Below are 17,169 nucleotides of genomic sequence, written 5' to 3' on the forward strand. Positions count from 1 at the left end.
TAAGAGGACCCCTTTGTGCTGCAGGAGATTAACCCTTTAGGGGGAGGGCTCTGGTTACTGACACTATTGTTACTGGCTAGTGAGGGCAGGCGGGATTAGCCTCAGGGTGAAGGCAGTGGCGGCCATCTTAACTAAATAGTGAAATTGCAGTTTTATGCAGACTGGTTGCTATGGGCTGAATCCTATTAAATATGGGGTAAGTCAGTCTAATAGTAACTGATTCTGGAATATCATGTTATTAGTAACTACATATATGAAAATTGAAGTTTGGGTCTAAATGTGACAGTTATCCTTTAAGGAATTTTTAAAAACAAATGTTGATTGCTAAGGGCTGTCATTTGCAATAGAAATCACTCTGTAAAACTCCTTGTAACAAATAAAGCAAACATGTACCTGAGGCAGTGCCCGTATTGATGTGATGCCATGGTGTGACTGATTTGCATTAATGTTGTATCTATTCCTTCTGTTTAGTATATGGAGACATGTCAATAACAGATCATGTCTATTAAATCTATCAGCCATTCCTATGTTGCTTACAACTGGCGCTGTAGACAATGCAAAATTAAAAAGCCAGAATCGTTCAACCGAACAATATTGCATTGGTTTGCTTTGTGTATAATTTATATTTGAAGTGCCAAAAGCTTTTTCCTCCACAGACAATGTTTTTCTTTCTATAGAATCTGTAAAGTCATCCAGATCTTGTGAACATATCACTTCCATTTGTTGCTAGAAAAAAACACATTATTATTATTTTTATTAAAACAAGAATGGATAATAGCACAGGGTAGCAAATTAAGACTAAGGCTACTTTCACACTTGCGTTCGGAGCGGATCCGTCTGGTGTCTGCACAGACGGATCCGCACCTATAATGCAAACGCTTAGATCCGTTCAGAACGGATCCGTTTGCATTACCATGAACAAAAAATTTAGCCATACTGTGTCAACTTCAAACGGATCCGTCCCCATTGACTTACATTGTAAGTCTGGACGGATCCGTTTGCCTCCGCACGGCCAGACGGACACCCGCTGCAAGCAGCGTTCGGGTGTCCGCCTGCTGAGCGGAGTGGAGGACAAACTGTGCCAGACTGATGCATTCTGAGTGGATCCGCATCCACTCAGAATGCATTAGGGCTGGACGGATCAGTTCGGGGCCGCTCGTGAGAGCCTTCAAACGGAACTCACAAGCGGAGCCCCAACGCAAGTGTGAAAGTAGCCTAACATCTCTTCAGATAGTATAAGCTGATGATGTTAAAGGAGTTATCCTAGGAAAATGTTTTTATCACCTATGCACAGGATAGGTGATATCAGATAGTGGTATATTTGACTGTTGGATTCCCAGTAATCACCAGAAAGAGGAATTCCCAAGTCCCATCTCTAAATGGAACAAAAATAAATAAATAATGCAAACTCTCAATCTAAAAGTATAGCAATAAATCAGAAAAGAATATGCAAAGACACAATCTAAAATGATAGCATTATGACAAAGACAGTTCCGAGTAAACTGAACCTTGATGCAGTATATGTTGTGCAAGTCATCTGGGAATAATCATAAGCTCTTTCAGTATGTGTACATTCTGTATTCCTACTGGTACCTTGGAACCGAACCAGAGTAAGGTAAAAGCTTTTTTACAGTAGAAATTAATTTCTGAAGTTATTACCTGAAGTCCTGTGAGACTTCGCAAAGTAATAACTTTGGCTCATCTGAGCCAATACATTCTAATACAGTACGGATCGCTTGCTCCATACAGTATGCAAATCGACTTTGAATGTTTCATCTGAAGTCGATTCGCTCATCCCTATTCATAATGATCTTGGTCTGCTTACTTACCTTCCACCTTATCCATGTCCTCTTGATGACAGAAGCTGCCTTATGCATCTTTTCAATATGTTTCCTTGTAAGCCAGCTTCTGACCACTATATGAGGATGAGACAATAATATGGAAGCATATTAATAATATTGCATAGGTGACAGCTAAATAAGAGCTTATCTACTGTTTTAAATGATTTTACCTGCTTGGATAGTTATGGCTGCCTTCCTTTGGTTAGCCAGTTTTCTCCGTCTGTATCGCCTCCAACAACATTGAATATTTAAAGCTCTTTGAGAAAGTGCCAATGCCCTTTGTTTTTCAAGTACATCTACCTGATAAATATCAAGACTTGTAATAAAAACTTTTCCAAATACAATATAATCAGTTCATACACATGAGAAGCTGTGTTTCTTACCATAAAGTGTGAAAGAAATATTTTTGTGGTACCGCAGTGTGCCAGTGTATTACTTGATGTAAGTTTAGACAAAACAATCTGTAGAATATTTTGTGATACAAGCTTTAATTCATTCATCTCCACTGGAGAAGGACCTGCAAGCAGGAAAGCGTGGTATGGTTGATGTACGGTTCAGTTATATTTTAGGGTATGTTATAAGAAACCAATACTTAATAATACGTTATAATAATAACCAACACCAATAATTCAAATTTATCATTTGTCTTTATTTTCATCCCTTACACACACAAAGTGCATCTCAATAAATTAGAATATCATTGAAAAGTTAATTTATTTCAGTAATTCAATAAAAAAATGAGAATCTCGTATTTCAGACCTATTTATTTATTTTATGCACTTATATAGTACTGACATATTCCGCATCACTTTACAGACATTAACATCAAACTGTCGCTAATAGGGCTCACCTTCTAAGGTCCCTAACAGTATGTCTTTGGAGTATGGGATGAAACCCACACAAACAAGGGGAGGACATACAAACTCCATGCAGTCCTTGGTCAGATTTGAATTGTTTATTTATTTTAATATTGATGATTATGGCTTACAACTAATGAAAATACAAAAGTCAGTATCTCAGAAAATTGTGAAAAAAGTTCAATATTTTAGACTTATGGGGGGGGAGATTTATTAAACGTGTGTAAAGTAGAACTGGCTTAGATGCCCATAGCAACCAGATTCGATCTTTCATTTTACAATAGAGCTGTGAAAAATGAAAGGTGGAATCTGATTGGTTGCTAAGGGCAACCACCAGTTTGATAACTCTCCCCCATAGTGTGTCACTCTAATCAGTTAATCAATACAAAACACGTGAAAAGATTTCCCAAGCCTTTAAATGATCCCTCAGTCTGGTTCAGTAGGCTACACAATCACGGGGAGGACTGCTGACTTGACAGTTGTCCAGAAGACAGTCATTGAGGGTCAAAAAGGGCAAGCCATACAAGGTCACTGTTAAAGAAGATGGCTGTCCAGAGAGTGCTGTATCCAATCATATTAATGGAAAGTTAGTTGAGTGGAAGGAAAACCTGTAGTAGAAAAATGTGGAAAAGCAACAGGGATAACCACCGCTTTGAAAGGGTTGTCAAGAAAAGGCCATGCAAGAATTTGGGGGAGATTCAAAAGTAGTGGGCTGTGGCTGGATTTAGTGCTTTACGAGCCACCACACACAGACATACCGTATACAGGACATGGGCTACAACTATCGATTTTCTCGTGTCAAGCCACTCATGACCCAGAGAAAACATCAGAATAGTCTTACCTGGGCTAAGGCTGAAAAAGATTGGACTGTTGCTCAATGGTTCAAAGTCCTCTTTTCAGGTGAAAGTAAATTTTGTATTTAATTTGGAAATCAAGATACCAGAGTCTGGAAAAAGAATAGAGAGGCACGCAATCCAAGTTGCTTGAGGTCTGGTGTAAGGTTTTCACAGTCAGTGATTGTTTCGGGAGCCATGTCATCTGCTGGTGTTGGTCCACTGTGTTATATCAAGTGCAAAGTCAGCGCAACCATCAACCAGGAAATTTTAGAGCACTTCATGCTTCCCTCGGTGACCAGCTTTATGGAGATGCTGATTGGCACCTACCTATACTGTTAAAAGTATCAATTCCTGGTTTAATAACCATGATATTACTGTGCTTGATAGATGGATAGATAGATAGATAGATAGATACAGAGAGAATCTATGGGGTATTGTGAAAAGGAAGATGAGACAGACCCAACAATGCTTCCATAACACATCATCGCATCACACCAAACTGATGCAGTAATTCATGCAAAAGGAGGCCTGATCAAGTATTGAGTGAATATACTGTACATACTTTTCAGTAGGCCAATATTTCTGTATTAAAAATCATGTTTAATTGGTCTTATAGAATACTCTAATTTTCAGAGATACTGGCTTTTGGATTTTCATTAGCTGTAAGCCATAATCATCAATGTTAAAGGGAACCTGTGATCACCTTTATGCTGTTCATACTAAAGTAGAGACAGGCGAGTTGATTTCAGCGGTCTGTCATTTATAAGTTAAAAATAAGTTACCTAGTTTTGTCCCTTTCTGTCAATCGTCAGCAGATGGGCAGGGAGAGCAGGAGATAATGGATAACTCTGACTCTTCTCAGGAAGATTTAACTCTTTTCAAGGCCTGTGCTGCAATGATTATGATGCTGGTTCTCAGCAAACACTTACTTTTAGCTCATGAGTGACATCATTCTAAAATCAGCATTTCTGTCACTAATTTATGCTGCCCTCAGTGAGGTCAGCTTAAAGTTGATGACAGGTTCCCTTTAACCCCTTAAGGACCATGTTATATTTGACTTAAGGACCAGGCCATTTTTTTGCTAATCTGACGTGTCACTTTATGTGGTAATAACTTTAAAATGCGTTTACTTATTCATGCCATTCTGAGAGTGTTTTCTCGTTACATATTGTACTTCATGACAGTGGTAAAATTGAGTCAAAAAAATGTTCATGTTTATTTATGAAAAATTACTAAATTTACCCAAAATTTTGAAAAATTAGCAAATTTGTATTTCTTTACTTTTATAATAGATAGCAATACCTCCAAAAATAGTTATTATTTTACATTCCCCATATGTATACTAAATGTTTGGATAATTTTGGGAATGCCATTTTATTTTTTCGGGACGTTGAAAGACAATTTTTCAGAAAATTTCCAAAACCTACTCTTTAACCCCTTTAGGACACAGCCTTATTTCACCTTAAGGACCAGGCCATTTTTTGCAAATCTGACCAGTGTCACTTTAAGTGGTGATAACTTTAAAACACTGACTTATCCAGCCCATTCTGAGATTGTTTTTTCGTCACATATTGTACTTTATGACACTGGTAAAATGAAGTAAAAAAATAATTTTTATTTATTAAAAAAATTAAAAAAATTCCAAAAATGTGTAAAAAATTGCAAATTGGCAAGTTTCAATTTCTCTACTTCTATAATACATAGTGATACCTCCAAAAATAGTTATACATTCAGTTTACATTCCCCATATGTCTACTTCATGTTTGGATCATTTTGGGAATGATATTTTATTTTTTGGGGCTGTTACAAGGCTTAGAAGTTTAGAAGCAAATCTTGAAATTTTTCAGAAATGTTCAAAAACCCAATTTTTAGGTACCAGTTCAGGTCTGATGTCACTTTGCAAAGCTTACATATTAGAAACCACCCAAAAATGACCCCATTCTAGAAACTACACCCCTCAAGGTATTCAAAACTGATTTTGAAAACTCTGTTAGCCCTTTAGGTGTTCCACAAGAATTAATGGAAAATCAGATACAATTGGCCCTGATTCTGTAGTTTACAGAAACACCCCATATGTGGTCGTAAACTAATGTATGGGCACATGGCAGGGCGCAGAAGGAAAGGAATGCCATACAGTGTTTGGAAGGCAGATTTTGCTGGACTGTTGTTTTTTTTTACAGCATGTCCCATTTGAAGCCCCCCTGATGCAACCCTAGAGTAGAAACTCCATAAAAGTGACCCCATCTAAGAAACTACACCCCTCAAGGTAATCAAAAACAGATTTTCATATTTCTCAAACGTCGTTAACCCTTTAGGTGTTCCACAAGAGTTATTGGCAAATGGAGATGAAATTTCAGAATTTATATTTTTTGGCAAATTTTCCATTTTAATCCATTTTTTCCAGTAACAAAGCAAGGGTTAACAGCTAAACAGAACTCAATATTTATGGCCCGGATTCTGTAGTTTACAGAATCACCCCATATGTGGTCGTAAACTGCTGTACGGTTTTTGGAGGGCAGATTATGCTGGACAGTTTTTTTTTTTTACACAATGTTCCATTTGAAGCCCCCCTGATGCACCCCTAGAGTAGAAACTCCAAAAAAGTGACCCCAGAAACTACAGGATAGGGTGGAAGTTTTGTTAGTACTAGTTTAGGGTACATATGATTTTTGGTTGCTCTATATTACAATTTTTGTGAGGCAAGGTAACAAGAAATAACTGTTTTGGCACCGTTTTTATTTTTTGTTATTTACAACGTTCATCTGACAGGTTAGATAATGTGGTATTTTTACAGATCAGGTTGCCACAGACGCGACAATACCAAATAAGACAACTTTTTTTAGTTTGTTTCAGTTTTACATAATAAAGCATTTTTAAAAAAAAAATTTTTTGGTGTTTCCACATTCTGAAAGCCGTCAGGTTTTTTAATGTTTTGGAGGACTGTCTTATGTAGCGGCTCATTTTTTGTTCGGTATAAGATGACAGTTTGATTTGTATTGTGGGGTGCGTCTGACTTTTTGATTGCTTGGTATTACACTTTTTGTGATGTAAGGTGACAAAAAATGGCTTTTTTGACAGATTTTTTTTACGGTGTTCATCTGAGGGGTTAGGTCATGTGATATTTTTATACAGAAGGTTCTTACGGACGCGGTAATACCTAATATGTCTTTTATTTATTTAAGTTTTACACAAAAATATCATTTTTGAAACAAAAAATATGAATCATTTTAGTGTCTCCATAGTCAGAGACATATAATTTTTTTCTTTTTTGGGCGATTGTCTTAGGTAGAGTATCATTTTAGCGGTATGAGATGACGGTTTGATTGGCACTATTTTGGGGTGCATATTACTTTTTGATTGCTTGTTTTACACTTTTTGTGATGTAAGGTGACAGTAAATGGCTTTTTTGACACCGCGTTTTATTTATATTTTTTTATGGTGTTCACCTGTGGGGTTAGGTCATGTGGTATTTTTATAGAGCAGATTGTTTCGGACGCGGTGATACCTAATATGTATACCTTTATTTATTTACTTAAGTTTAACACAATAACAGCATTTTTTAAACAAAAAAAAAAATGATGTTTTCATGTCTCCATAGTCTGAGAGCCATAGTTTATTTTTTGGGCGATTGTCTTAGGTAGAGTATCATTTTTTGTGGGATGATGTGACAGTTTGATTGGTACTATTGGGGAGCATCCCGCTTTTTGATCGCTTGGTGTCGCACTTTTAGTGATGTAAGGTGACAAAAAATTTTGTTGAGCACAGTTTTTTTTTTTTTGGGACGGTGTTCATTTGAGGGGTTAGGTAATGTGATATTTTTATAGAGCCGGTCGATATGGACACGGTGATAACTAATATGTCTACTTTTCCCTATTTTACTTCACTTTATTTTGGGAAAAGGAAACTTTTTTTTGTAAACCTTTTTATTTTAACTTTTTTTTACACTTTATTTTTTGTCCCACTCTGGGACTTCAACTTTTGGTGGTCTGATACCCTTTTATAATGCACCACAATACTTCTGTATTGTGATGCATTGGCTGTAAGTGTATTACAGACTGTAATATACTTACAGCCTGTGAGATCCAGGGGGCTGGATCTCACAGGCTGTCACGGAAGGCAGCCACAATGTATAAGTTAGGCATCAGGATGCCTTCCCTGCCATTGGGTCCTCATCACAGCAGTGCGGGGACCCAATGGCTACTCCCTCACTCCACACATCGCACGTGCCGTGGTCAGAGCTGACCGCGGCACATCAAGGGTTAATGCACTGGCACCAGTGATTTCACCGATATTGGCGCATGCAGCAGGGGTCTGGCTATCAGTGACTCCCGTACCCCTGCTGCATCTCCTGCACCCCCCCTGGTCCTTAAGTCACGGACATCTGCCCTGTACATGTACGGCATAGGTCCTTATTTTTAGGGACCAGTTCAGGTCTGATGTCACTTTGCGGAGTTTACATAATAGAAACCACCCAAAAATGACCCCATTCTAGAAACTACACCCCTCAAGGTATTCAAAACTGATTTTGCAAACTCCGTTAGCCCTTTAGGTGTTCCACAAGAATAAATGGAATATTAGATACAATTTAAAAATTTCACTTTTTTGGCAAATTTTCCAATTTAATATTTTTTTGTTTCTTTTACAAAGCAAGGGTTAACAGCCAAACAAAACTCTATATTTATGGCCCTGATTCTGTAGTTCAGTGTTTCCCAACCAGTGTGCCTCCAGCTGTTGCAAAACTACAACTCCCAGCATGCCTGGACAGCCTTTGGCTGTGCGGGCATGCTGGGAGTTGTAGTTTTGCAACAGCTGGAGGCACACTGGTTGGGAAACACTGCTGTAGTTTACAGAAACACCCCATATGTGGTCGTAAACTAATGTATGGGCACATGGCAGGGCGCAGAAGGAAAGGAATGCCATACGGTGTTTGGAAGGCAGATTTTGCTGGACTAGTTTACTTACACCATGTCCCATTTGAAGCCCCCCTGATGCAACCCTAGAGTAGAAACTCCATAAAAGTGACCCCATCTAAGAAACTATACCCCTTAAGGTATTCAAAACAGATTTTACAAACGTCGTTAACCCTTTAGGTGTTCCACAAGAGTTATTGGCAAATGGAGATGAAATTTCAGAATTTCTATTTTTTGGCAAATTTTCCATTTTAATCCATTTTTTACAGTAACAAAGCAAGGGTTAACAGCTAAACAAAACTCAATATTTATGGCCCGGATTCTGTAGTTTACAGAAACACCCCATATGTGGTCGTAAACTGCTGTACGGGCCCACAGCAGGGAGCATAAGGAAAGGAATGCCATACGGTTTTTGGAAGGCAGATTTTGCTGGACTGTTTTTTTTTTTACACAATGTCCCATTTGAAGCCCCCCTGATGCACCCCTAGAGTAGAAACTACAAAAAAGTGAGGGTAAAAGGGGATAAAATAAATAAACACTTGAAATAGATCAAGCTGTGTGTAATGAATCTTAATGTTATCAGTTTCACTTTTTGAATTGAGTAAAAATCCCCACATAAACACTATATATACTAACAATAATATACTACCAGATTACTAACATGTGAATGATTATCATGAATATATTGAACTTTTTTTTTTGTCAGCCAATAAAGTCTCATGACACATGTATTATTGTCTTACTTTGATATTCCATCAGAGAATAAAAGTCAAATTAGTTTAGATAAAAAAAATTCCACGTCACTGTGCAGGGATAGAATTTGTATACCTGACACAGGACAGATAAACAACAATTCAGGACACACAAACACAATACATCCCCACAATGCATCTTGGTTTCCTCCTCTCTGCCCTGGAGACAACCGAGGAGTAATTAAATTAGGCAGGACAAAGGCAGATCGCCACTACACAAGTGGGGACAACAGGACAGAAATCACCATTCAGAGAGCAGAGAGGAAGCAGCCCGGTGGAGCTCTGCTTGCAGTTTGAGTGTAAACCAACATAACATAGCAAAATCTGGCTTTTTCACCATAAAAACAGCAGATTTTGGCTTAGGACACCGACCGGAACCGAAAAATACTAAGCTAATTTGGTTTGGAGGTGGTTGGACAGTGCGGCCTACTGTACAGGCTGAAGCGCCGGACTATAATTCGGGTCTTAGCCGCAGCTCCTAGGCCATTTATTGGTGTCGCCCTGCACCACTACCGCTCAAAACATCAGCGGTCATCATCTACTGCTTTATACCGAGCAGGAACCCTTACTATAAGGCAAACTTTGACCGGTTCATGAGACCGGGAAAAACTGGACATTGCGGCAAAACCAAGTGAAACAAGCGCCCGGACCGTCCAGCTTTTGCTTGCCACCAGCTCAAAGAGGACTGGATCACATTGGGGACAGCGCTCATACGTCGCGGATAGGGCGGGCGCCATACTCTTGGTCACCGCTGAAGCACCGCCGCTGATAAGAAGAAGCCGCCGTAGGATCGAAAGTTGTCGACCTGACCCCTGGGATCAGAAAGATCAGCTGTGCTCGCCTAAGCTGCCAGAGGACAAAGAAGACTCCAAGCCGGACACCTGATGTTTAATGCGAGTACTCCTACGCACTACTGTTATTAGAGCTGACAGACAGGGGGATTAGATCCAGAGCTCGGAGCGACACACATAGCCGAACCCGCAGCTGCATCTGACGACAGTCTCAGTGTAACTGAAGAAGTCCAACACCAGTGCAGAAGGCGTCAGCGCTCAACCATAGCGCTAATATCAGTGTTCTGCTCAAGTCTTGACTGCTTAATCACAGTACACAGTGCTGATATTGGCAAGACAGCGCATATTAACATTGTGAATCCTGCATAAATAGCCTCTGTGAAAGACAGTGAAAAAAATGAACACCTGACAAATATATTAGGGTCACCATCCTCTCAAAGCTACATCTTTTCTTCAGCAAAGAACCACAGAATATAATGTAGTAGGAATTCATAGCTTTCTCTTATGTACCCAGCGCCTGTTAAACATTAAGATGGGCAAAAACAAAGTTACAATGGAGGCCACGCCAAAAGGCCCAAAAAGCACAAAAGAAATCCTTAGAGGTTGCCAAACAGATTACAAATAAATCCTCTGAAGCTATTTCAAGTGGGTCAGAGAGTGAAGATGATGCCGCACCAAATACCTTATTAGAGGTGAGAAACTTCAAAGCCCTCCCCTCCAAAGATTGTATAAAAGATCTTTTAAAGGACTTCTCTTCCACAATTAAGGAGGAGTTATCCGAAATTAAGGCAGATATCCGCCAAATTGGATCTAGAACGAACATAATAGAGGTGTCAAACTCTGCGCTCACAGTTAATGCAGAACGTGGAGAAATCCATTCTTGCGCACCGTAGAGAACTCTACAACATGAAAATTCATCTGGACGACCTGGAGAACAGGTCACGCAGGAATAATATTAGAATTAAAGGTCTACCAGAAACTGTCCTGGACAAAGACATAAAGACCGTCCTAACTCAATTATTTAACGAGTTACTCCAACAAGAAGAAAACACAGATCTTCACATTGAGAGATCCCACAGAGTCTATAGACCTAAACACATCCAAACTGAAGTAGGGATGTTCTATGTTACCTTCAAAGTTTTACCACAAAGGAAAGTATCCTACAAAAGACCAGGATGGCCAAAAGGATTGAGTGGGAAGAGTGTGAGATCACCTTATACCAGGACATTTCCAGGTTTACTCTTCAGTTCAGAAGTCAGTTACAACCCCTCACAAAGGAACTGAGAAATATGAAATATAAATGGCTGTTTCCAGTTGGCCTCCTAGTCACGCACCAAGGCAGAACATACACAGTGCGGACACCAGAAGACCTCACACCTCTCCTCAACAAAATTGATATGGCTGACATCCAGCTGAAGGATTGGACCATTCTAGAAGAGGGAGATCCCCCATTTCCAGCTCTTCCTACTAGAGACTCTTGGAATACAGTTTCTCCAACAAATTCCAAGAGACAAAGAGCGGTGGAGAAAGCATTTCCAAAAACTCCTGTCAAAAGCCAAAAAATGATGTTAGGAGATTGACAATTCTAAGTACTCTCTTGTATCTTCAGATCTTTTCTGTCAATTCTAATGTTTAAGGTCAATGTACTTACTTAAACTTTAGTTACACTTTGCAATCTGTTAAACAGTTACTGTTACTGATCATTACATACAGGGAGTGCAGAATTATTAGGCAAATGAGTATTTTGACCACATCATCCTCTTTATGCATGTTGTCTTACTCCAAGCTGTATAGGCTCGAAAGCCTACTACCAATTAAGCATATTATGTGATGTGCATCTCTGTAATGAGAAGGGGTGTGGTCTAATGACATCAACACCCTATATCAGGTGTGCATAATTATTAGGCAACTTCCTTTCCTTTGGCAAAATGGGTCAAAAGAAGGACTTGACAGGCTCAGAAAAGTCAAAAATAGTGAGATATCTTGCAGAGGGATGCAGCACTCTTAAAATTGCAAAGCTTCTGAAGCATGATCATCGAACAATCAAGCGTTTCATTCAAAATAGTCAACAGGGTCGCAAGAAGCGTGTGGAAAAACCAAGGCGCAAAATAACTGCCCATGAACTGAGAAAAGTCAAGCGTGCAGCTGCCAAGATGCCACTTGCCACCAGTTTAGCCATATTTCAGAGCTGCAACATCACTGGAGTGCCCAAAAGCACAAGGTGTGCAATACTCAGAGACATGGCCAAGGTAAGAAAGGCTGAAAGACGACCACCACTGAACAAGACACACAAGCTGAAACGTCAAGACTGGGCCAAGAAATATCTCAAGACTGGTTTTTCTAAGGTTTTATGGACTGATGAAATGAGAGTGAGTCTTGATGGGCCAGATGGATGGGCCCGTGGCTGGATTGGTAAAGGGCAGAGAGCTCCAGTCCGACTCAGACGCCAGCAAGGTGGATGTGGAGTACTGGTTTGGGCTGGTATCATCAAAGATGAGCTTGTGGGGCCTTTTCGGGTTGAGGATGGAGTCAAGCTCAACTCCCAGTCCTACTGCCAGTTTCTGGAAGACACCTTCTTCAAGCAGTGGTACAGGAAGAAGTCTGCCTCCTTCAAGAAAAACATGATTTTCATGCAGGACAATGCTCCATCACACGCGTCCAAGTACTCCACAGCGTGGCTGGCAAGAAAGGGTATAAAATAAGAAAATCTAATGACATGGCCTCCTTGTTCACCTGATCTGAACCCCATTGAGAACCTGTGGTCCATCATCAAATGTGAGATTTACAAGGAGGGAAAACAGTACACCTCTCTGAACAGTGTCTGGGAGGCTGTGGTTGCTGCTGCACGCAATGTTGATGGTGAACAGATCAAAACACTGTCAGAATCCATGGATGGCAGGCTTTTGAGTGTCCTTGCAAAGAAAGGTGGCTATATTGGTCACTGATTTGTTTTTGTTTTGTTTTTGAATGTCAGAAATGTATATTTGTGAATGTTGAGATGTTATATTGGTTTCACTGGTAAAAATAAATAATTGAAATGGGTATATATTTGTTTTTTGTTAAGTTGCCTAATAATTATGCACAGTAATAGTCACCTGCACACACAGATATCCCCCTAAAATAGCTAAAACTAAAAACAAACTAAAAACTACTTCCAAAAATATTCAGCTTTGATATTAATGAGTTTTTTGGGTTCATTGAGAACATGGTTGTTGTTCAATAATAAAATTAATCCTCAAAAATACAACTTGCCTAATAATTCTGCACTCCCTGTATATCTAATTGTCTTGAACTGACAGGCACTGGGGACTCTAATGTCCACCTGCCACTTTATCGCTTGTTGATTTAGTCAAAACCAGGCTTGGCCCCATGTCGTCGATGGGTTTTCCTTAGTCGACGGGGCACTGGGCCTTACTTATACTTTATTTTGAGGGGCAAGTGTTCTACCCCCAGAGGACCCCTTCATTACAAGTCTTAATATAAACCCGGCTTCCTTTGGGCTCTAAGGGCTAGCCCATGTGTAGCTGGCGACTTCTTACTTGACTCATTGCTGTACTTTCATGCTCATTTTTACGAGATGTGCAGCTATAAGCAACCAAAGCCTTGTCATTCTTCTACTGTTCAGCTGTTATTGGTTGGTTTATTGTTTTATGTCACATGCTCACATTATGTATCTCCTTTAGGTTCATTACCATGCAGGACCTGACATTAGCCTCCTACAATGTCAATGGTATGAACATACCTCAAACCTATACGTTTCCAATACTAATAAACAAGGTTTTCTTAAACGTTTTTAAAATACTAGATACATTTCAGGAAGGGTTTCTCGTTCTTGGGGGGGGGGGGAGACGACTTTAATATTTCACTCGAGCAGAGGATACTTCAAGAGGTAAAACATCTTTCCCGTATAAGAAGATCAGGGTTATTAAAAACATGCTTATTGAAAGGCAACTTATACATATCTGGAGGTAACCCTGGAGATAGGGACTACTCTTATTTTTCTTCTACCCTGAACCAATATTCAAGGATAGATTACATCTTTCTAAAACAAAACAACCTAGAATCTGTCCAGAAAGCACATTACGATGTGTTTTTACATTCTGACCATGCCCCTTTAATAGTTAAGTTAAACATAATACAGGAACCCCATAAGAAATTTACATGGAGGTTCAATGATTCACTTTTAAAATTAGATGCAGACGTTAACTATATTGTGTCCCAAATTAAATATTTCTTTGAGGAGAACAAACCGATTGAAGTTGATTGGGCAACGATATGGGAAACCCATAAAGCGGTTATCAGAGGGTATTTAATTCAACTAGGCTCCAGGGGAAAAAAAGGAAAAAAGACTCAAAATAGAAGAGCTGATAACCAAAATTTGCATAAATTAAATAGATCAAGGGGGTTGGAAAAGGATTTGATAATGCTTAGAAACAAACTAAAAAACAACTTAAATAAAGAATTGGAGAGATCGGAGAGATTCCTCTTTTTTAATAAATATAAGCACTTTATAAGTGCAAACAAATGTGGCAAAGAACTTGCCAGATTAGTCCGAAAGCAAAGGCAAAAAACAATAGTTCCAAAAATAAGGAATGACTCAGGTAATTATGAGTTAACACCAAACAACATAGCAAACACTTTTCGTAAATATTACGAAAAACTATACAATATTGATGCGAATAATTCAAACAACATTCCTTCAATTGATGATATTAATAATTACCTAGATAAAATAGATCTGCCCAGACTCAACAATACACAGAAACTTTCATTATCGGCCCCTATTAACCAGGATGAAATAGAAGAAGTCATAAATAATTTTCCCAATGGTAAATGCCCTGGACCGGATGGTTTTAGTTTGGCCTATTATAAAAAATACAAAAAGATCCTTGTCCCCATTTAACTAAATATTTTAATCATATTGGTAAAGGCCTAAATTTCAGAAAAAAAAACCCTTTCTGCAAATATCACAGTAATACCAAAAGAAGAAAAGGATCCCACTCTGTGCCCTAATTTCAGACTGATTTCCCTTCCAAATAATGACGTAAAAATATTTACGAAAGTTCTAGCCAATAGACTCCAAAAAATCCTACCGGACCTTATCCATTTAGATCAGGTGGGTTTCACCCCTGGTAGAGAGGCCAAGGATAATATACTGAAGACCCTATTCACTATAGAATATTGTAACAACAAGGGTTTCCAAACTGCTATGATATTAACAGACGCTTAAAAAGCGTTTGACCGTTTAAATTGGAACTTTCTCCTGGCTTCTCTGACCAGAGTTGGGCTTCCCGAAGACTTCATTAACAAGGTTAAAGCACTTTACTCTAATACATATGCATCAGTAATAGTTAATGGAGCCTTTTCTCAGCCCTTCAATATCCAAAATGGTACCAGACAAGGTTGCCCTCTATCGCCCTTACTCTTCATCATCTCTTTAGAACCTCTTCTATCCAAGATAAGGCAAAATGAAAATATTCACGATTTAGTGACCCCTAAAAGAGTTCATAAAATAACCGTTTATGCGGATGACATACTCTTATATGTTTCAGACCCAGCTGAATCAATCCCTATAATTCTCCAGGAATTTGAAATATATGGGAATTTATCCTATTTCAAAGTAAACATAAATAAATCAACCATTTTTTATGTAAATATTGAAGAGCAACCGTGGGTCTTAAACCCTCCTCTTCTTGTTTTACTTACCTTGGGATTAAGATAGCCTCAACACACAAAAACATTTATGAATACAACTTTACAACACTTATCAAGAAAATTTAATACGACCTTAGAGAATGGAACGACTTATATATTTCTTGGATGGGTAGAGTTAATTTAATTAAAATTATAGTATTACCTAGAATCCTCTATTTTATTCAGAGTATCCCTATGCATATTCCAAGCAGTTTTTTCAAGGTATTGAAGAAAACAATACTATCATTCGTTTGGAATAAGGGTCAAAACAGAATAGCATATAATGTTTTAACTTATTCCAAAAGAAAAGATGGCCTTGGTCTTCCGGATTTCGAGAGATATAGAAACGCTGCCCTCATCTCAAGAGTGTTGGAATGGAATGTCAGACCAACGCAAATAATGGGTTGATCTAGAAGAAAGCGGTTTAACTTTTCAACTCAACCTTGCAATCTGGAAGACCAAATTTAATCAAGACATAATCAAGGAGATAGGGAATTCACCCTTCACACTTTAAATATGGCACAAGACGTTAAGAAATGGAAAATGTCAAACACCAAGCTTTAAAGACCTACAGCTTTACACACTCATCCCCAAAAGATTTAGTTCTATTCGACACAAAATTAACACCACTAAATTCGGAAACAATATCATTCTTAGAGATATCCTGATGGGAAATACACTGACCGACCTAAAGTCCCAAACTCTCCCTCAATTCTCAAAAAAAGTATGTGCACAATTACTTGTTCACATCCAAAGCCTATCTAGTGACTTACCATATTCACCAAGCTATAAAGGCCTCACCAAATTAGCCATTTCTAAAAACCCACTTGCACATAGTATCTCAACTATATATGCAATTCTTATTGAGGGGACCCCTCCTCCCCCATACATCAAAAGCTGGGCCAAAGAGTTAGGGAAACCCTTCAATGAGAAGGAAAAACAATCCATTTTGCAACAATCTATACCTTATGTCACATCCATTTTAAACTTGTGACTAGGTGGTACAGAACTCCGGTGGTTTTACACAGAATTAATGCTAACATACCTAATAGTTGTAGGTGTGGAGAACGAGAGGGGACATTCTCCCATATTTTGGTCAAATGTAGGAAAATTACTCCACTGTGGGATAAATTTAATTCCATAATAATAGAAATTCATGATTCCTCAGTACAAATTGATAGGAACCTTATCTTACTTGGCCTTCACAACGCAAACAATCTAATTCTCAAAGATAGGCTCTTCCCCTTCTTACTTACTACTTTTAAAACCCTAATTCCAAAATATTGGATGAAGTAAGATATTCAAGCAATCAAAGATTGGTTAAATGAGATTAATAATGCGAACACCTTTCCAAGTGAAGTCCACTTAAAAAATTAAGTGGACTTCACTTGGAAAATACGAAAGGTACAATGGAACAAGTATATTATAACGGATAAAATTAACAAATACCTAGATTGAAGGGTTCGTCCACAATTAGGTTTCAATTCA

At 38.6% G+C, this 17,169-nt stretch overlaps 1 protein-coding gene across 1 annotated transcript in view; it reads right to left on the bottom strand.

Annotated features, from left to right (window-relative positions):
* The window catches only part of MYO19 (myosin XIX), an 833,713-nt gene that overhangs the window by 64,024 nt on the left and 752,520 nt on the right, over positions 1-17,169 (bottom strand). The window contains exons 20-23 of the mRNA XM_044285692.1: positions 2,225-2,358; positions 2,012-2,141; positions 1,830-1,915; positions 394-726 (exon numbers count right to left, since the gene is read on the bottom strand). Of these exons, the coding sequence (XP_044141627.1) occupies positions 394-726; positions 1,830-1,915; positions 2,012-2,141; positions 2,225-2,358 (683 nt within the window). The remainder of the gene's footprint in view (positions 1-393; positions 727-1,829; positions 1,916-2,011; positions 2,142-2,224; positions 2,359-17,169) is intronic.

Source organism: Bufo gargarizans, chromosome 3, assembly GCF_014858855.1.
Source record: "Bufo gargarizans isolate SCDJY-AF-19 chromosome 3, ASM1485885v1, whole genome shotgun sequence".
NCBI classification, from domain to species: Eukaryota; Metazoa; Chordata; class Amphibia; order Anura; family Bufonidae; genus Bufo; species Bufo gargarizans.